We start from the raw sequence: 22,754 nt of genomic DNA on the forward strand, positions 1-22,754 counted from the left end.
ATTTGTTAATAGTGTTAGCAGGCAAGAAATAGTAAACCCCATAAAAGAAATAAAAACTATATACACGGCAGGAATTGATTGTATATCAAACAGAATTTTTCAACTCTCTCTCCAAATGTGATTGACCTTCTCATACCTCAATAGGATATCTCAGTACAATCATACAGCTCTCCAAAAGTGCTAAAAATGATCAAAATTGATACCTTTTTACAAAACTTGTGATTAAAGAGAAAGTGATGAACTATGATCTCCTCACATTTTTTCTCATTTGAGTGAACTATTGGAAAAACTGATGCAAAATGTCTTGATCAAGTTCAGAAACAAAAATTAAACATTAACTAATCTCTAAAATTGTTTCAGAAAACAGAAAAGTATTTATGTATTCTTTGCCCATGTACTCAACTGAAATAGCTAATGAGAAACAGTCGACAACAGGTATATTTTTAGACTTATCAATGTCACTGACATGGTAAACCATAATATTTTCCTAAACAAGCCTAAATGTTATGGCATTAGGGCCTCTCAAATAAATGCATTCATTCATTTGTAAGCAACTGCAAGCTGAAAGTAAACATAAGACGCATGGAAATAAAAACACAAATAGTTTCAGAATATTTGTCAAAGGAACACTCATTCTCCTATTGTGTCCTTCAAGTATCAGTACTGGTAAATCTTCATTTTCTTATTTATATCAGGTATCTTAACATGAATGTTGATTCATACAAAACAATTTTCGCTGCTGATGACAAAAATTATGAGCAAAATTAGAAAGAAATCTTCAACAGGTAGTAAACTCTCTTACAAATCACCCTCAGTAAATGGTTCTCATTATGAACAACAGCAATATAATATCAATATAATTTTCACAGCTATAAAAATAGATTTCTTCACCATTCAGGTATCATCACCTCACTGCAAATAATGTGGCATAAAGTTCTTTTGTATTTTGATAAAGAGTGATTTAAAATGAGACAAATATATTTGTTATGTCAATACCGAGCTCAGTGCAGGTTGTTAACTCAAAAATGAGCATCCACCAAATAGTGGTTACTATGAATATTTGCATGTATATCCAATAGATGGCCTTGTGTTCTCTGGAAACTCTCCATCAGGGAATCTTAAAAATCATAAAGACCACGAGTATGAGTATTACAATAGCACTCCTAGACATTAATGTAAAACAAGTCTGAAACACTAAAAGTGATACTATTTTCAAACTGTGTATTGTGGCACACTTGTGTCTGTTTAAACAAAAATTCATGGAGGATGAGAGTAGTATGAGAAGAAATAGCAACATAGATAAACACAATACAAGATTAAAAGAAAACTTGCTTATTATCTTGGCTAAAACAAGTTTCTACATTGAAATAAAATTGTTCAGAAAATTGCCACAATATATAAAATCTATAGTAATGAACAATCCATTTGAAAGATCTGTTAGAGAACATCTATAGCACCACCACTTTTGTTAAATGTGTGAATACTCTATATGACTTTCTAGTACATATAATTATAAACATGAATATTCTTCCTTACAAAAACCACATCGAAATCCAATGTCTGATATCATCTAGTACATTAAATGTGTATCACCAAATGGGAAAAATAGATAAATAAAAGTTTAAAGGTTAGTCATATGTATCGCTCCCTCTTTAGCAGGCTCAGAACATGATTGTCAGCATTTTCAGTTGTGTGTATCTATGACAAAAAGCAATATAACTGAATATCATGGAAGAAATTGTCTGCCCCCAGTAGCTGAATGGTCAGCATGATGGATTGTCAATCCTCTGGGTCAGGGTTTGATTCCTGGCTGGGTAAGGGAATTCTCTCTGCCCAGGGACTGGGTGTTGTGCTGTCCTCATCCTATCATCCTCATCGACTGCAGGTTGCCAAAGTGGCGTCAAATTGAAAGACCGGCACCCGGCAACGGCCTGCATGATGGGGGGCCCTAGCCAAACAATTAAATAAATGGAAGAAATTTACACTCAAAGTATCATAGCCAGAGGAAATTAATGTCTCCTGACACAAGGGGTTGTAAAAAATGAATGTTTAGTGCATGAGATGAATTGCACTGAAGTGTTGTATGATATTTCACTTCCAGCTAAGAGGAAGATGATGAATATATATTTTAAAATAAATGTAAAATGTAGATGCATCACTCTCCAAACTTGAAAAAATGTAAAATGGTCTGGAGCATTGTTTAACAGGAAGGCAATAATAACTGTGGCACAAATGGCTAACTTGACAGCAGCACACAGAAAATAGCATCAGATTGTACATATATTCCTAACAGTAGTGAAACGCATAAGGATTAAAAATACATTAGTTTACAAATTTCTGCAGAAAGTAGCAACACGCATAGCTACTAAAAATAAACCAGAAATACAAGTGCACTGGATTTCCTCGGGCAGGAATAGTATGTTACCCTTAGTAGGCTGTTTGCAAGGATAAAACATGTGAGTACTAATTAAATCACCCAAAAGCAGTAATTCCTCTGCCTATGAATGGGTATCTGTCTGTGTATTGTGGATTTTAGTTGACACAGGCACTGTAATTGAAATAACAGCCCATTTCAGTAACTGCTTCTGCAAAAATAAAATAATAGTTAATTCAGAAATTTGATCCCTGAACATTTTATGAAAAGGCAAAACTAATTACTATGATTGAAAAGTAAAACACTGATATAATTATATTTTTAATTCAAATAATCACACTTTTAACATATTTAGTAGAAAACACTTAAAAATATTGTAAGGTTTTGTGTATCTCATAAACAAATATGATCAATAATAATTATTTTGTCTAATTATATAATGAAAAAAATTCTGCATTATATTCGAGGAACAGTATGTGATCTAGCAGATACATTTTTTTTTCTTCTTAGAAAATTTTAATTCTGACACATTAGTGATAGTCATGAATCTTCCATTTAATTATTTCTAGTGATATGCAATATCCTAATCCTTAATTGCAATGTGTGTGTGTGTGTGTGTGTGTGTGTGTGTGTGTGTGTGTGTGTGTGTGTGTGTCAACTGCCATCATCCAACATGTTCATTTACTCCTTCTCTCACAAAATACACTCCTGGAAATTGAAATAAGAACACCATGAATTCATTGTCCCAGGAAGGGGAAACTTTATTGACACATTCCTGGGGTCAGATACATCACATGATCACACTGACAGAACCACAGGCACATAAACACAGGCAACAGAGCATGCACAATGTCGGCACTAGTACAGTGTATATCCACCTTTCGCAGCAATGCAGGCTGCTATTCTCCCATGGAGACGATCGTAGAGATGCTGGATGTAGTCCTGTGGAACGGCTTGCCATGCCATTTCCACCTGGCGCCTCAGTTGGACCAGCGTTCGTGCTGGACGTGCAGACCACGTGAGACGACGCTTCATCCAGTCCCAAACATGCTCAATGGGGGACAGATCCGGAGATCTTGCTGGCCAGGGTAGTTGACTTACACCTTCTAGAGCACGTTGGGTGGCACGGGATACCTGCGGACGTGCATTGTCCTGTTGGAACAGCAAGTTCCCTTGCCGGTCTAGGAATGGTAGAACGATGGGTTCGATGACGGTTTGGATGTACCGTGCACTATTCAGTGTCCCCTCGACGATCACCAGTGGTGTACGGCCAGTGTAGGAGATCGCTCCCCACACCATGATGCCGGGTGTTGGCCCTGTGTGCCTCGGTCGTATGCAGTCCTGATTGTGGCGCTCACCTGCACGGCGCCAAACACGCATACGACCATCATTGGCACCAAGGCAGAAGCGACTCTCATCGCTGAAGACGACATGTCTCCATTCGTCCCTCCATTCACGCCTGTCGCGACACCACTGGAGGCGGGCTGCATGATGTTGGGGCGTGAGCGGAAGACGGCCTAACGGTGTGTGGGACCGTAGCCCAGCTTCATGGAGACGGTTGAAAATGGTCCTCGCCGATACCCCAGGAGCAACAGTGTCCCTAATTTGCTGGGAAGTGGCGGTGCGGTCCCCTATGGCACTGCGTAGGATCCTACGGTCTTGGCGTGCATCCGTGCGTAGCTGCGGTCCGGTCCCAGGTCGACGGGCACGTGCACCTTCCGCCGACCACTGGCGACAACATTGATGTACTGTGGAGACCTCACGCCCCACATGTTGAGCAATTCGGCGGTACGTCCACCCGGCCTCCCGCATGCCCACTATATGCCCTCGCTCAAAGTCCGTCAACTGCACATACGGTTCACGTCCACACTGTCGCAGCATGCTACCAGCGTTAAAGACTGCGATGGAGCTCCGTATGCCACGGCAAACTGGCTGACACTGACGGCGGCGGTGCACAAATGCTGCGGAGCTAGCGCCATTCAACGGCCAACACCGCGGTTCCTGGTGTGTCCGCTGTGCCGTGCGTGTGATCATTGCTTGTACAGCCCTCTCTCAGTGTCCGGAGCAAGTATGGTGGGTCTGACACACTGGTGTCAATGTGTTCTTTTTTCCATTTCCAGGAGTGTAGATTCATTATCTACTGTTGGTGCTAAGGATTCAATAATAACTATTAGTTCATCAGTACTAATTTGTTACTCTAGATATTTGGCCATGAAAGGATGTACTTATTTCATGTGTTACATTACCATAAGGAAGAAGTGTTGCATTTACATATGGAAACATATCCTGAATAACTTTGGATGTTGTGTTACTGAACATAAATGGTAATCATTAAATGTAAACATTTATTTCAGGGTTTCCAAATTATTTGAAACTGCAGATTTCTCATATATTTTACCAAGCCACAGATTAACAGTTTATATAATGGGTATATTTGTGGGCTACTTCCTGAGGATATATGGGAGAAATTTTAAATTGAAAAAGGTGAGATTTCTATATGTAACTCATTTAACTATTAATTCATATTGGAATCACAAATTTTACATAGTCCTTTTTATTTCTATGAGGATTAGTTAATAATTACACTGCATAAAGAAAATAGAAAAAATTAACATACTGTCATTAAAAATAAAATAAAAATCTGTTTAACCATTATTTTGTGGTTGTTAGATAATGGAGAAAACCAAATGATTTTTTTCTGTCACTGGTGAACATTCAGGGGCACAAATAACAATGATCATTTAATGTAAAGAAGGAATTCTGGTTGAAATTAAAAGGTGAAAATGGTGGCAGATAAAAAGTCTCTAACCAAGAAATATTGTGTTCTTTACGGCTAAAGGCAATGTGAATATGGAGGACATTTTGCTCCAAGGTTCAGGAAATGGGAGATGGTGTAGGAGGATACAAAAGAGGCTCCAAGTCACTTAGGATCCCTTAAATTATTTGAAATGTAGATAATGTTCAAATGTGTGTGAATTGCTAAGGGATCAAACTGCTGAGCTCATTGGTCCCTGTAGATAATGCATGAGATTCAAATGTAGGTGGTAGTACTGTCAAACAGATAAGACAAGCTAGGCTGTTGAAAAGTCAGTGTAAAAACAGCAGAAGCTCTTGAAAAATGAAGAGTGAGATGAGGAAAATAGGTTGCAGCCAATTTCAGTATGTAGATATAAATGAAGTGGTATGCAAGAGATGAAGTGACAAACCTGGCAGAGAAGAAAAATTGCAAGATAACCTGATTTTCTTATAATTCTTTATATTTCATTTGTCTGTCACTTTTCTGTCATGGTTTATTTCTTCTGACATTTAAATTTCAGTACTAAATTCAACTCATTTTGTATAAGTTTGTATCCGATAACTTTTTTAAAGGTATAAGTAAATTTTGTGCTAAAAAATATAAAACAAAACAAAACATTGTACCACTGCAACCACCATACACAAAAGGAGAAATTTAGAATTAAGTGGTGAACAATAATCTAGAACTGATTGTGAATTATAATGAATTGCAACAGATTAATAATTAATATATGGTTTTAAATGGACAGTTTACATCATTAAAAAAATCAGCATGGAGCTTTGTTGTGTGACCCACCACGAATTCTTCTTCTTTGCCAACCTCTTCACCTCAGAGAAGCACTTGAAACCTATGTCCTGAATTAACAGTTGAAAGTGGTGAACAATGATCTAGAACTGATTGTGAATTATAATGAATTGCAACAGATTAATAATTAATATATGGTTTTAAATGGACAGTTTACATCATTAAAAAAGTCAGCATGGAGCTTTGTTGTGTGACCCACCACGAATTCTTCTTCTTTGCCAACATCTTCACCTCAGAGAAGCACTTCAGACCTATGTCCTGAATTATTTGCTGAATGTATTTTAATCTCTGTCTTCATCTACAGTTTTTTCTCTCTATAGCTCACTGAAGTACGATGCAAGTCTGTCCCTGATGTCTTAACAGATGGCCTATCATCCTGTCCCTTCTCCTTGTCAGTGTTTTCCACATATTCCTTCCCTATCTGATTCTGTGTAGACTTCCACATTCCTTACCTGATCAGTCCATCCAATTTTCAACATTCGTCTGTAGCACAACATCTCAAATGCTTCAATTTTCTTTTCTTCTGGGTTTTCACTGCCCTACAATGCTGTGCTCCAAACATACATTCTCAGAAAAATCTTTCTCAAATCAAGGTCTATGTTTGATACTAGTAGACTCCTCTTGGCCAGGAATACCCTGTTTGGCAGCACTAATGTGCTTTTGATGCCCTCCTTGTTCTGTCTGTCATTGATTATTTTGCTGCCTAGGTAGTAGAATGCCTTAACTTCATCTACTTTGTGACCATCAATCCTGATGTTAATTTTCTCACTGTTCTTATTTCTTATACTTCTCATTACGTTTTTCTTTCTTTGATTTACTCTTCATCCATATTTATTCTGTACTCATTAGACTGCTCATTCCACTCAGCAGATCATGTAATTCTTCTTCACTTTCACTCAGGATACCAATGTCAATAGTATCATTGACATCCTCTTACCTTGAATTTTAATCCCACTCTTAAACCTTTCTTTTATTTCCATCATTGCTTCTTCAGTGTATAGATTGAACGTTAGGGGTGAAAGACTACATCCCTATCTTATGACCTTTTTAATCTGAAGACTTTGCTCTTGGTTGTCCACTCTTATTATTCCCTCTTGGCTCTTGTACATATTGTATATTACCAATCTCTCCCTATAGCTTACCCCTATTTTTTCAGAACTTCAAACATCTTGCACCATTTTACATTGCCAAACGCTTTTTTCATATCAACAAATCCTATGAACCTGTCTCGATTTTTCTTCAGTCTTGCTTCCGTTATGAACCGCAATGTGAGAATTGCCACTCTGGTGCCTTTACCTTTTCTAAAGACAAACTGATTGTCATCTAACACATCCTCAATTTTCTTTTCCATTCTTCTGTGTATTATTCTTGTCAGAAACTCGGATGCATGAGCTGTTAAGCTGACTGTGTGATAATTCTTGCACTTGTCAGCCTTTGCACTCTTTGGAATTGTGTGGATTATACACTCCTGGAAATTGAAATAAGAACACCATGAATTCATTGTCCCAGGAAGGGGAAACTTTATTGACACATTCCTGGGGTCAGATACTTCACATGATCACACTGACAGAACCACAGGCACATAGACACAGGCAACAGAGCATGCACAATGTCGGCACTAGTACAGTGTATATCCACCTTTCGCAGCAATGCAGGCTGCTATTCTCCCATGGAGACGATCGTAGAGATGCTGGATGTAGTCCTGTGGAATGGCTTGCCATGCCATTTCCACCTGGTGCCTCAGTTGGACCAGCGTTCGTGCTGGACGTGCAGACCGCGTGAGACGACGCTTCATCCAGTCCCAAACATGCTCAATGGGGGACAGATCCGGAGATCTTGCTGGCCAGGGTAGTTGACTTACACCTTCTAGAGCACGTTGGGTGGCACGGGATACATGCGGACGTGCATTGTCCTGTTGGAACAGCAAGTTCCCTTGCCGGTCTAGGAATGGTAGAACGATGGGTTCGATGACGGTTTGGATGTACCGTGCACTATTCAGTGTCCCCTCGACGATCACCAGTGGTGTACGGCCAGTGTAGGAGATCGCTCCCCACACCATGATGCCGGGTGTTGGCCCTGTGTGCCTCGCTCGTATGCAGTCCTGATTGTGGCGCTCACCTGCACGGCGCCAAACACGCATACGACCATCATTGGCACCAAGGCAGAAGCGACTCTCATCGCTGAAGACGACACGTCTCCATTCGTCCCTCCATTCACGCCTGTCGCGACACCACTCGAGGCGGGCTGCACGATGTTGGAGCGTGAGCGGAAGACGGCTTAACGGTGTGCGGGACCGTAGCCCAGCTTCATGGAGATGGTTGCAAATGGTCCTCGCCGATACCCCAGGAGCAACAGTGTCCCTAATTTGCTGGGAAGTGGCGGTGCGGTCCCCTACGGCACTGCGTAGGATCCTACGGTCTTGGCGTGCATCCGTGCGTTGCTGCGGTCCGGTCCCAGGTCGATGGGCACGTGCACCTTCCGCCGACCACTGGCGACAACATCGATGTACTGTGGAGACCTCACGCCCCACGTGTTGAGCAATTCGGCGGTACGTCCACCCAGCCTCCCGCATGCCCACTATACGCCCTCGCTCAAAGTCCGTCAACTGCACATACGGTTCATGTCCATGCTGTCGCGGCATGCTACCAGTGTTAAAGACTGTGATGGAGCTCCGTATGCCACGGCAAACTGGCTGACACTGACGGCGGCGGTGCACAAATGCTGCGCAGCTAGCGCCATTCGACGGCCAACACCGCAGTTCCTGGTGTGTCCGCTGTGCCGTGCGTGTGATCATTGCTTGTACAGCCCTCTCGCAGTGTCCGGAGCAAGTATGGTGGGTCTGACACACCGGTGTCAATGTGTTCTTTTTTCCATTTCCAGGAGTGTATTTTTCCAAAGGTCAGGTGGTATGTCACCATACTCATACATTCTACACACCAAAGTGAATAGTCATCTTGTTGCCACTTCCCACAATCATTTTGGCAATTCTGATAGATTGTTATCTACTCCTTCTGCCTTATTTGATCTTAAGTTATCCAGATCTTAAGTCCTCTTTTAAATTTTGATTCTAATACTGGGTCCAGTATCTCTTCTAAATTGACTCCTGTTTCTTCTTCTATCACATCAGACAAATCTTCCCTCTCATAGAGGCCTTCAGTGTACTCTTTCTATCTACCCGCTCTCTCCTCTGCATTGAACAGTAGAGCCTCATTGCACACTTAACATTGTCACTCTTGCTTTTAATTTCACCGAAGGTACTTTCGACTTTCCTCTAAGCTGAGTCAGTTCTTCTGGCAATCATTTTTTGTTAGATTTCTTCACATTTTTCATGCAGCCATTTGATCTTAGCTTCCCTGCACCTCCTATTTATTTCATTCCTCAGGGACTTGTTTTTCTGTATTCCTGAATTTCCCTGAACATTTTTGTACTTCCTTCTTTCATCAATCAGCAGCAGTATTTATACTGTCACCCAAGGTTTCTTCACAGGTACCTTCTTTTTACCTGTATTTTTCTTTCCAACTTCTGTGATTGCCCTTTTTAGAGATGTCCATTCCTCTTCAACTGTGCTGCCTACTGAGCTATTCATTATTACTATACCTATAGCCCTAGAGAACTTCAAGTATATCTAATCATTCCTGAGTACTTCTGTATCCCACTTCTTTGCGTATTGATTCTTTCTGACTAATCTCCTTAAACTTCAGCCTACTCTTCATCACTACTACATTCTGATCTGATCTGCTGCTGGGTATGCCTTACAATCCAGTATCTGATTTTGGAATCTCTGTCTGACCATAAAGTAATCTAACTGAAGTCTTCCTGTATCACCCAGTCTTTTCCAAGTATACCTCGTCCTCTAGAGATTCTCGAAAAGAGTATTCACTATTGCTAGCTGAAATTTATTACAGAACTCAATTAGTCTCTCTCTCCTCTCTCATCTTTTGTCCCAAGCCCATATTATCCTGTAACCATCTCTTCTACTCCTTCCTCTACAACTGCATTCCAGTTGTAATCTTACCCTTCCACACATCACTATTAAAATTCTCATTTTTTGCACAAATTTTGAAAGCTTTGAGAGGCATAAGATATACAGAAGAATAACGTTTTACTTATCTTCATTATCTTGATGTTATTGTCAATGGCTCAAAGTTTTGACGAGGGGTACATTCTTGCAGCTGAAATTTTGTCGATTTTGGGGGTTCTTGATGGCTAAATAGCTGATGAAAATTTGCCTGTATTATTCTTGAACTTTATTCTTTGTTGCATCTTTCAACATCACACCATTTTTACATTTTCCTCATAAAAAAAGATAAATAAATAAATATGGTTATAATAGAAGGAAACATTCCACGAAGGAAAAATATACCTAAAAACAAAGATGATGTGACTTACCAAATGAAAGTGCTGGCAGGTCGACAGACAGACAAACGAACACAAACATACACACAAAATTCAAGCTTTCACAACAAACTGTTGCCTCATCAGGAAAGAGGGAAGGAGAGGGAAAGACGAAAGGATGTGGGTTTTAAGGGAGAGGGAAAGGAGTCATTCCAGTCCCGGGAGTGGAAAGACTTACCTTAGGGGGAAAAAGGGACGGGTATACACTCGCACACACACACATATCCATCCACACATATACAGACACAAGCAGACATATCTGCTTGTGTCTGTATATGTGTGGATGGATATGTGTGTGTGCGAGTGTATACCCGTCCCTTTTTCCCCCTAAGGTAAGTCTTTCCACTCCCGGGACTGGAATGACTACTTTCCCTCTCCCTTAAAACCCACATCCTTTCGTCTTTCCCTCTCCTTCCCTCTCTCCTGATGAGGCAACAGTTTGTTGCGAAAGCTTGAATTTTGTGTGTATGTTTGTGTTCGTTTGTCTGTCTGTCGACCTGCCAGCACTTTCATTTGGTAAGTCACATCATCTTTGTTTTTAGGTATAAATAATTAAATAAATAAATAAAAATTGTTGGTGACAAACTTAGAAAATGTCTACTTCCATAGGACGCATGCCCACCACTACTTACATTCTGCAGTACTCACTTTATTCCAAACAGTTTACAAAGCAAAAGAGTTTACAAACTTACTTTACCAAAGAAGAATCTTCTCTAAAATATGTCATAATTTTGTAAATAAATCTAGAAATAAATTTAACAATTAGCATTAGATTATGCAACTAACAGTATGAATTTTAAGTATGCCACAAATTTTGTAATTTCAATTATTTTTAAAAGAAGAGTAATTTTAACTGTTAGTACACATTGCTTGTAACAAATTAATTTCTTTTTTATACATTTTAGCCTGAAATATAATACATCATATACAAAATCATATGAATTCTTTTAGTGAAATAGCTGAGATAATTTTAACCTATGCAAGAATCGAGAGTATACATGGTATTGGTTATCTCTATAAAAAAGAAAAAGGTAATGTTAGAGGAGAGTGATTCATTATATCATCTCCCTCACAAAATTTGGAAACAGGGTGTTTACAATATTTTGTGACAGACTATAAGGTTTGCCAAACGGTGTGCAAAATGATGCCCAGGATATCAGATAGATGTATAAAAGTATCTGATACATAACATATTACAGAGAACATAAGAAAAATATCTACTATAAAAATCATACATAATCTATCCATATATCAGGATATGGCATTCAGATTTTCAGATCTGTGTAACATATTGTCACAAGACAAATAATACAAGGTCAAAACTACAACATTACACCACTAAACCATAGAAATAATTTCAGAGACAAAGTAAATTACTAGAATTTATAAATTTTAAGTTAAGTTATATACAACTAAACCTTCAAAATCTTCAAAAGAGAAGAGAAAAAAATTCAGAGCCTATATGTACAATGACTTGAAAAACTCACCAAGACTGGTACAGACAAGGAGAATGTATTCAGTCATGAATAGAAATCAATCAGCCATACAAACTGTAGTATTCAAGGATATGTTGACTCATGAAAGAACAAAATAATGGAAAAATATTAGGGCCTGAGTTTTCGATGTGGGGAGCAACCCACGAATCCAAACCACACTGGGCACAAATCAGCAAAAAAGTTTTGACACAACAAAATGAATAAAACTCATAATCATATCAGTAAGTCCAATTATATGCAAAGAGTAATTGTGGGAAGCATCTAGCACAGTTTTAATCTGCCAGGAAGTTTCCTATCAGCACACACTCCACTGCAGAGTGAAAATCTCATTCTGGAAACATCCCCCGGGCTGTGGCTAAGCCATGTCTCCGTAATATCCTTTCTTCCAGGAGTGCTAGTTCTGCAATATATTATAAGATGCTCACACAGAAGATGCCACAATATTATTGGAGGAGAAGGTGTACCCACCTTACAGTTTATAAAGCAATAGACAATATTGCTATTAATACCGAGAACTATGTAGGTGCACAAGTCATCCTACATACGTGTCTTATTTGGCTTGTCATGTTTGTAAACCCAGAGCGATAATGGATAGGTGGTTGCGTAATGACCAAGGTCAACACTCACACAGAGTATGTCCCATGTGGCTGACGCAATGGCTTTGTAATTTTATTTTTTTATTTGGTATTATTTTTTGATAGGAATAAGGGAAAGGAAAGAATTCATTTAATTTCTAATATAATGGGTAAGGTCACCGATGAGTTTAATTTTTTTTACAATTGTCAGCACCTTTAACCCACACTTACACAGCTTCTGATTCATTTATTTTACCATGTCATCCTACATGGTCCGTCAGTGTTCTGTGGTAGGGTTCTGAACTTTACTATTAGCAACAGCGATACTTTTCAGCAAGGTAATGCAGGCAGTGATTTTTTTAACTAAATTTATTTATATACACTCCTGGAAATTGAAATAAGAACACCATGAATTCATTGTCCCAGGAAGGGGAAACTTTATTGACACATTCCTGGGGTCAGCTACATCACATGATCACACTGACAGAACCACAGGCACATAGACACAGGCAACAGAGCATGCACAATGTCGGCACTAGTACAGTGTATATCCACCTTTTGCAGCAATGCAGGCTGCTATTCTCCCATGGAGACGATCGTAGAGATGCTGGATGTAGTCCTGTGGAACGGCTTGCCATGCCATTTCCACCTGGCGCCTCAGTTGGACCAGCGTTCATGCTGGACGTGCAGACCGCGTGAGACGACGCTTCATCCAGTCCCAAACATGCTCAATGGGGGAAAGATCCGGAGATCTTGCTGGCCAGGGTAGTTGACTTACACCTTCTAGAGCACGTTGGGTGGCACGGGATACATGCGGACGTGCATTGTCCTGTTGGAACAGCAAGTTCCCTTGCCGGTCTAGGAATGGTAGAACGATGGATTCGATGACGGATTGGATGTACCGTGCACTATTCAGTGTCCCCTTGACGATCACCAGTGGTGTATGGCCAGTGTAGGAGATCGCTCCCCACACCATGATGCCGGGTGTTGGCCCTGTGTGCCTCGGTCGTATGCAGTCCTGATTGTGGCGCTCACCTGCACGGCGCCAAACACGCATACGACCATCATTGGCACCAAGGCAGAAGCGACTCTCATCGCTGAAGACGACACATCTCCATTCGTCCCTCCATTCATGCCTGTCGCGACACCACTGGAGGCGGGCTGCACGATGTTGGGGCGTGAGCGGAAGACGGCCTAACGGTGTGCGGGACCGTAGCCCAGCTTCATGGAGACGGTTGCAAATGGTCCTCGCCGATACCCCAGGAGCAACAGTGTCCCTAATTTGCTGGGAAGTGGCGGTGCGGTCCCCTACGGCACTGCGTAGGATCCTACGGTTTTGGCGTGCATCCGTGTGTCGCTGCGGTCCGGTCCCAGGTCGACGGGCACGTGCACCTTCCGCTGACCACTGGCGACAACATCGATGTACTGTGGAGACCTCACGCCCCACGTGTTGAGCAATTCGGCGGTACGTCCACCCGGCCTCCCGCATGCCCACTATACGCCCTTGCTCAAAGTCCGTCAACTGCACATACGGTTCACGTCCACGCTGTCGCTGCATGCTACCAGTGTTAAAGATTGCGATGGAGCTCCGTATGCCACGGCAAACTGGCTGACACTGACGGCGGCGGTGCACAAATGCTGCGCAGCTAGCGCCATGCGACGGCCAACACCGCGGTTCCTGGTGTGTCCGCTGTGCCGTGCGTGTGATCATTGCTTGTACAGCCCTCTCGCAGTGTCCGGAGCAAGTATGGTGGGTCTGACACACCGGTGTCAATGTGTTCTTTTTTCCATTTCCAGGAGTGTAATACTGTTATAATAATTTTTGTGCACTTTTGTTGCAAAGAATAATACACTTATAACACAAAACACCATAACCACTGCCCACTGTGATTCCGAATTGTGAGCACGTGATGTGGTAAGAAAAGTACTCATATATAAATAGGAAATCATTCTAGCAACAACACAATTTGCAAATGGGGAAATTCACTGACAGAAGTGACTTTGACAAATGGTAGATTGTTATGGTCCCATGCCTGGGAATGAACATCTTGGAAATGGTGAAGCTGGTTAACTGTTAACATGCTACTGTTGTGAGCATTGTGGAAAATGGTTGAAGGATGAAACCATGAGTAGGTGATAAGATGTTCGACATCTACACCCCATCACAGAACATGGATATCAGAAGTTTGCCCACTGCACAAAGCAAGACAGATGTGGGACAGATCTGATGACAATGTTGGTGCAAGCACAAGTGTTTTGGAGTACAATGCACAGCATATATTGTTGAATATAGGGTTTTACAACAGATGATCCCTATATATTCCCAATTGGTCCTACAACAACATCAATTATAATAGTCGCATATTTCAGAACATTTATATTGGACTGTGGATCAATAGAAACATGTAACATGGTCAGATGAACCATGTTTTTTTTTACTCCAAGTTGATGATTGTGTCTGAATATGCTGTCATACAGGTGAAAGGCTGCTTGAAAAGTGCACCAGACCCTGGGTGCAGGACATTGGAAGCAGTATTATGCTAAGGCAGACACTCACATTGGTTTCCATGGGACCTGGTACAATCAAAGGCACTATGTCATCTGTGGACCATGTCAAAATTATGGCAAATACTTGCATCTGTTCATGTTTGATGTCTGGAGGCAATGGCATTTTTCAGTAGGATAACTACACATGTCACAAGGTCAGAACTGTGCTACAGTTGTTTGAATAGCACAATAGTGAATCCTCATTCATGTGTTGGCCATCAAATTCACTTTATCTGAAACCTACGGAACACATCTGGAAAGCTATCAGGTGCCAGGTCTGTGCCCACAAACCACCGATCCAACCCCACGTATTTCTGGAACCTACCTATGAGTTGACAAAGCCCTGCTGTGCACAATCACTGCTGTATTGTGTTCCAAAGTTGGATAAACAAACTCTTCAGCAAATAATCATAGCATTTTGCCCATAAGTGTATGTAATATTTCCTGAAATATCATGTTCTATACTTTATATAATATGATTCTGCAGAATTTACATATCAATTTAATTACATTAATAGTTATTTTGATCAATTACTTGAAATTATTGAGTTTTAATCATCACACTCTGTTTTGTTACAGGCATACATAGGCATTGGTTGGATGCTTGTTTCTGTATTGTTTTACTTGTCATTTGTAATGCCAGCAACAATGGGTCAAGAAAGCTACAAATATGATCCACTAGATGCAGCAAACTATGCTGCATTTGCTCCTATTGGATGGTGTTTGTGTTTTATGTGGATAATATTTGTATCATATGTAAACCAAGGAGGTAAGGTCCTTTTATACGTATACATATAAATTTTTTCACATTCTCATCAATTATCACTTTAATTATCAATTTAATTTTAGTCTCATTCTGCAAAAAAGTACAGGAGAGAACTGTACTAACTTCAGTAATGTATGTTACATGATTTGAAAATGAAACAAAGACACATACATTATATGTACAACATAGTAATTATTCATGGTTATTTTTTCAGGTATTATGGGGAGCATTCTCTCATGGAAAGTATTCTTAATATCAACAAGGATATCATATGCAGTGTACCTTACACAGTTTCCAATTTTCTTTTACAATGTTGGAACAACAAGACACACTGACCAGTATAGCATTCGACTATTGGTAAGCTATAAAATAATAAAATAACACATAATTTGTAGCACTCAGTGTGTGTGTGTGTGTGTGTGTGTGAGAGAGAGAGAGAGAGAGAGAGAGAGAGAGAGAGAGAGATTGCCTCATGTTCCTGTTTCTGCTGTATAAAGGATAAGATTTACTTTAATTTAAATGTAGAGTCAAAATGTAAGTAAATTAAAAGGATCTAGAATAAACCAGATGTTTACAATACATATCATGTACATTTATTTTCCATATAAGGCTGAAAAATTTATACACTGAAGTGATAAAATGCATGGGATAATAATATGCACATATACAAATGGTGATAGCATCACATACACAAGAAACAAATGGTCAGTGTTTTGGCAGAGCTGTCATTTGTGCTCAGATGATTCATACAGGAAGGTTTCCGACATTATTATGGCTGTAAAATGGGAATTAACAGGCTTTGAACACGGAATGGTAATTGGGACTACATGCATTGGCAATTTCATTTTGGAAATTGATAGGGAATTCAATATTCCAAGATCTACAGTGTCAAGGGTGTGCCAAGAATACCAAATTTCATGCATTACCTCTCACCATGGACAATGCAGTAGCCAATTTCCTTCACTTAATGACTGAGAGCAGTGGTGTTTGTGTAGAGTTGTCAGTGCTAACAGACAAGCAACAACAATGTGTGAAATAACTGTAGAAATCAATGTGAGATATATGACGAATGCACCCCTTAGGACAATGAGGTAAAATGTTGTGTCAATGAGCTATGTCAGCAGACGATTGAAGTGAGTGCCTTTGCTAACAGCATGACATCACCTGCAGCAGCTTTTCTAGGCTCGTGACCAAATCAGTTGGACCCTAGACGACTGGAAAACTGTGGCCTGGTCAGATGAGTCCTGATGTCAGTTGGCAAGAGCTGATTGTAGGGTCTGAGTGTGGTGCAGGCCCCGTGAAGCCATGGGTCCAAATTGTCAACAAGGCTCTGTGCAAGCTGGAGGTGGTTCCATAATGGTGTAGGCTGAGTTTACATGGAATGGACTGGGCCCTCTGGTCTAACTGAGCTGGTCATTGGCTGGAAATGGTTATGTTTACCTACTTGGAAGCCATTCAACATGGACTTCATGTTCCCAAACAATGATGGAATTTTTATGGATAACAATGCACCATGTCATCAGGCCAGATCAGTTTATGCACAAAATCCTCCACTGGCAACACTCTTGAAATTATGAATGGCTATCCCTGCCATGTTGAGCTGCTTGTACTACCCCAGGCAAGAAGAGGTCCAACACAATATTAGGAGGTATCCCATGACTTTTGTCACCTCAGTGTAGATAAATTCAAGATGTCACATACAAAATTTTAACACATCAGGTTTTCACTGTGTTAATATACGACTTATGCTATGAACACATTGGAACAACATCTATCATTAGATGACCCAACATAGAACTCTGCAAGGTGTTACAAGTCATGGACCCCCTTTAAGAGGAGGCAGATGCCCATTTCTGTTGTTCAATATTACTTTCTGCTTTGTTTCACTTAAGTGTCAAAGATTGTTAGCAACATTTCATATTTATTGATTGCAAGATGTAAGTAGCAAAGGATAATACATCTCGTTCAGATGGAATAGCCTCTTGAAGTCCAATTTCAACTTGATTACATACATTGTTATTAGGATTACCTATAATTTACCTATAAATAAGCTTTTATAGAAATTTAGAAAAAAATTTTAACAGCAGAACTGTGCTGTTTTATCAAAATTTTGCATGCATGGTATAACATTGCATAATTGAATTTGAAATTTAATGTAGCCCCAAAAGAAGAGGAAAGGAATGTGATGAAAATTGAAAAAATACTGAAGTGTGTAGGAAGAAGAAATGAGATGGAACTAACTTCTCCATGTTAATTTTTACAGGCCTCAATAAAAAGGGAAAAAACTGGTGCAGACTTAGTTATTAAATTATACTATTTGCAAGGGATTTTCATTGAGTAAATGATTTAGTCACAAATCTAAAGGGCCTCATGTTGGTTTCCTATGATATGAATTGTGACTATTTCCATTTTTTTTCATTTATACTGATGATAATTTGTAGTGAAAATGTCACTTTATAATTCTAAGTATTCTAAGTAATTAATTTGTATAGTATGTGACAATACAGGTACAAAAACTTAAAGTATTTTATACCTTACTAGCATTTAGATACCAAAAGTCTTTATCTGGCCTGTGATTCTTTATATTTTGAGATCTGGAAATGTCTACAATCACATTCTGTTGAATTCACTTATATTGTTACCACTGTATGTAATTTATTGTATTTACAAATTATTTATTACTAATTAATATTCATAATTCTTTTTTCAGTTTAATGCAGCAGAAACTGCAGCCATTGTTCTTGCTTCAGTTGCCCTTACATTGTTCATAGACTTGCCATTCCAAAATATTAGAAATGTTCTACTGAAGAAAAAGAAGTCATGAAGATAAATTTTGTCATCTCTTTTATGTTGTAAAAAATTAATGCATTAATGCAAATCCTTTGCTAGGAAGTGATGAGTGATCCACTTTAAATAATGTATACTGTGATTTAGAAGTGAGTGCACAATATGTAGAAGACTGACAGAAAGAAAATTTGAGTGAGGGTGTAAAATACATCAGCTTATAATGAACAGACAACTGTGAGGAGCTTACCTTAAGACTCTACTCTCCAGTGATGACTGAGTGCTCATTAATAGAATCTTTCTATATTCCAGGAATGAAAGGAATTAACTAATGACACATAAATTGACTGTAATCACCAACAGATGAAGCAATGGCCACACTCATGAATAATATCTATATATAGTAACAGAAAACAAATTCTTCAGCTAATGGAACTGTACCTCTGAATTTCAAGAGGTATTGTTATTGCTCACCTGTATATCAAGCCACATGTTTGGCAAATTTCATAAGTTGATGAAGCTGTTGGTTACCAAGCTGTCAGAATGATCCCCTTGACCAAAAAACAATTGTGATATACAAATATCAAGGAGATAGCGGCAATCAACACACTAATGAAATGGATGCCACTTCTTTGAGAGCTTGAGTACTGACACCTTACAATCTGGAATATGTCTGCTAGCCACTGCTGATTAAGTACTTTAATCAAACAGTTGTAAGTGATCTTGTCAGTTACTTACATTGCTGTTCTCAAGGGAAATACCTTTAGTTTCAAAAGATGAAAAATTAATTCTTTGTTATTTGATGCTGTAAGAGTGACCTGTTGGTGAACAGAGCTAAAAGATACAGCTTTATTTTCAAATTATTCTACAAATATATCTATCCAATTGTTGTTCTGTTGCAATTTGCATCATTAGGAAAAATATTATTTATTAGTAACAACATTTTTAGATATATCATTAAGAGCCATTTGCAAATGTAAGTGTAAAGCATCAAAATTCTTGGAAAATTGTAAAGTGACATTGAACTTTAAGAGCTCATATACAAAACACACAGCAAATGGTGTTTTAAATACAGCCCCATTATTGTTGAAGGAATTTCTCAGGTAAAGATGTTAATACTAAATAAAAAGGATATTGTAAATAAGATTGTAAGTTTCTACTGCAGAAAGACCTGTACAATTTTTTATGTGTATCAAATATAAATTATGTAAAATATTTTATATTTCTTCAGTTTGGCATCCAAACCATTTTATTGTATACAGAAAAAAGAGAGTTTTGCTACTTGAGCAGCAAAACAACTGATGACTGCCAAAGTAAAGAGGATATAAAATGCAGATTGGCAATAGCAAGAAAAGCATTTATGAAAAAGAGGAATTTTTAACATCTAGTATTAGTTTAAATGTCAAGAAATCTTTTCTGAAAGCATTTGTCTTGAGTGTAGTCTTGTATGGAAATGAAACTAAGCCAATATGCATTCAGTGAAGAAGAGATTAAAAACTTTTAAATGAGGTGCTATAGAATAATGCTGAAAATTGGATGGGTATATCTAATAATAAATGAGCAAGTACTGAATTGAATTGACAAAAAATGGCATAACCTGACTAAAAGAAGGGATGAGTTGATAGGACACATTCTTAGACATCAGGGGCTCTCAGTTGGGTAATGGAGGGAAATGTGGGGATAACAATTCTAGAGGGAGACCAAGACTTGAGTACATTAAGCAGGTATACAGGGATGTATGTATGTTGCAGTAGTATTTATGCAGAGATGTAGAGACTTGCACAGGATAGACTAGCCTGGATAGCTGTATCAAACTGGTATTCAAACTGTAGACCACAACAGACACAGGAAATGTTCCAAAATAACAAGGAATAAACATCAAGTTTTAACATGTGTCCCAAAGGAGATCTCTTCTGAGCATTAAAAACTGTGACGTATAATCCTCAAACGAAGTGATATGTTAAAGCTTGAAGATAGTGTGAACTGCTCCAAAGCTTAAATCTGTTCAAACTATTTTTATTTGATCCTCCCAGATGTGGCCATGGTGATCTATCAGATCAAGCACCAGACTCTGGCCCTGAAGCACCTCGGTCCATTTCCCAATAAGATCCAGGATTTTTCTTCATTCCAGTCCCTCCAGGATGATCCTAGGTCCACTCAACTTGCTATCAAATAAATACTGGGGATCTTTTCTAGCGATAAAAGGCAGACAGGGTTATGGGGCCACCACCCTTCCCCACCACTCTCCTCCAAGTGTTGCAGTGAAGAAAGCTTATACTCTACCTATAGTCAAGCCAATAGCTTGGTTATGGGCTTGTGCCACAGACTTTACTTAAAGCTCTTACTTCCCAGATATGGGTAATAAATGTGTATTTGATGAACACATGCTAATATTACGTTAAATTACAGCCTATGGTTACTTAACTATTAAGAGTTTAAAGAAGCTTAGAAAATTATAAACAGTTTTTGTACCCTTTACGGATGTATCAAGCACCAAACATGCACACCTATATGTTGCTGTATGACATACTTAGAAACAGTTGCTGCAATAAGCACATAGTGATGAGGAGTGAGACAACAGTCTTTCCAAATAACTGGACTTTCCAGAGGAATGAAAACATAGAAACAATTAATGTTCCATTAAAGTCTTCCATTCAACACAATTTTTTAGAGAAACCTAAAAAACATGAATTTCAAGCAAAATTTTCTGTCTTTCTCAACATGTGAGGTTGCTCTCTTTAGTACTCATGTACATATGTGTGGCTCAATGATAAAGTGCCAGATCACAAATCCGAAGGTCTCAAGTTTGCTCCCTGGTCAGTCCTATGATTTTTATCTGTCACTTACAGTTATTTCATCCCTCGCAGTGTTTGTTGGTCTGAAAATGCTGAGTTACATTACAGTTCAGAGCCCACATTAAAACTGTAGGTCACTCTATAACTGGCTGGGTACGTCAGTTCAAACGTAAAGGCATACCACCCACAACAAGGACCACACCTAGTAAAGCACTGTGGTGTTCAAAACAACTGCTGAACTGATGGCAGGTTTGCTTAGTACTCATAATTGTGAGAAAAATCTGTACTTTATAATTAATAAAATAGTTATCCTGAATGCCTGATATGTATAAAGCTGGTCTGAACTTTATTGTTTTGGTTAGCTAGATAATGAAGTTCGGTGTCCATCACTAAATTAAGCTACCATTGAAATTGTACATTTCATTACCATTTGTATTTTCAGAACTTCACTTAATTCTTCCTGTGAATTTTTTATTGAATTTAAAACCTTCCCTAAATAGTGCAGGGCAAATAGTTCCTTTGAAAATGATGTGGCAAATTTCTCTTGTCCAATCTGGCCTTGTGCACCATCTTCAATGATTTTATCAGTGACAAGACATTAAACCCTAATCTCCCTTGTTTGTCTGAAAATCAAGACAGTGTGATTGTTTTCAAGTGAGCAGGTGGCACTTAACTCAGTTATTGTTTCATATACATCTGCTTCTACAGGATTTGGATAAAAATATGGAAACACCAAAAACACAACACATTACATGCCTAATATTTTGTAGGAAACCTGCCAGTGTTCAAAACCACGTCTAGTCATCTTGGAATGGATAAATACAGGTCCCATATGGTTTTCAAGGGAATCTTATACCATTCTTCCTGGAAAATAGTGGCAAGTTCAGGTGAAAATATTGGAGGTGCATAACATTCACACACACTTATCACCAAGGCAGACCACAAAGGCTCACTAAGGTTGATATCTGGTGACTGTCATGGCCAGGAGAGATGCGACAATTCATCCTCGTGCTCACAAAGCCAGGATCCTGGATGATGCTAGCTGTGTGAACAGGGGCTCTGTCATCTTGGAACACCGCATTACCATTATAGAACAAACATTGTACCATGGGATGCACATGATCAGCCAAAATCTTTACATAATCCTTAGCAATAATGCAACCTTACAGAGTAATACCACGATATGACTGTCCAAATTATCACCACACTCCTGCCATGTTTCACTCTTTGGATGTAAACTTGGTCAGAAGTTGGAAACAGTGTGAAACAAGACTCAGTTGCTCTGTAGTCCTGTTATGGGATTTTGCATCACTAATGAGTAGTTTTTGAATCCCAGCTCACCCTGAAATTCCCTGCTTATGGAGCCTCATTTATGTTAGTTTTGTGCTGATGTGGTTCACAAGTGTGATATTCAGTTCTGC

The 22,754-nt window shown here is 39.1% G+C and overlaps 1 protein-coding gene across 1 annotated transcript in view; it reads left to right on the forward strand.

Annotated features, from left to right (window-relative positions):
* LOC126184034 (nose resistant to fluoxetine protein 6-like) overlaps nt 1-19,753 on the forward strand; it is a 397,821-nt gene extending 378,068 nt beyond the window's left edge. Inside the window, exons 12-15 of the mRNA XM_049926391.1 lie at nt 4,729-4,858; nt 15,568-15,757; nt 15,969-16,111; nt 18,465-19,753. Of these exons, the coding sequence (XP_049782348.1) occupies nt 4,729-4,858; nt 15,568-15,757; nt 15,969-16,111; nt 18,465-18,578 (577 nt within the window). The 3' untranslated portion in view covers nt 18,579-19,753. The remainder of the gene's footprint in view (nt 1-4,728; nt 4,859-15,567; nt 15,758-15,968; nt 16,112-18,464) is intronic.
* The last annotated feature ends 3,001 nt before the right edge of the window (nt 19,754-22,754 follow it).

This window comes from Schistocerca cancellata, chromosome 4 (assembly GCF_023864275.1).
Source record: "Schistocerca cancellata isolate TAMUIC-IGC-003103 chromosome 4, iqSchCanc2.1, whole genome shotgun sequence".
NCBI lineage: Eukaryota > Metazoa > Arthropoda > Insecta > Orthoptera > Acrididae > Schistocerca > Schistocerca cancellata.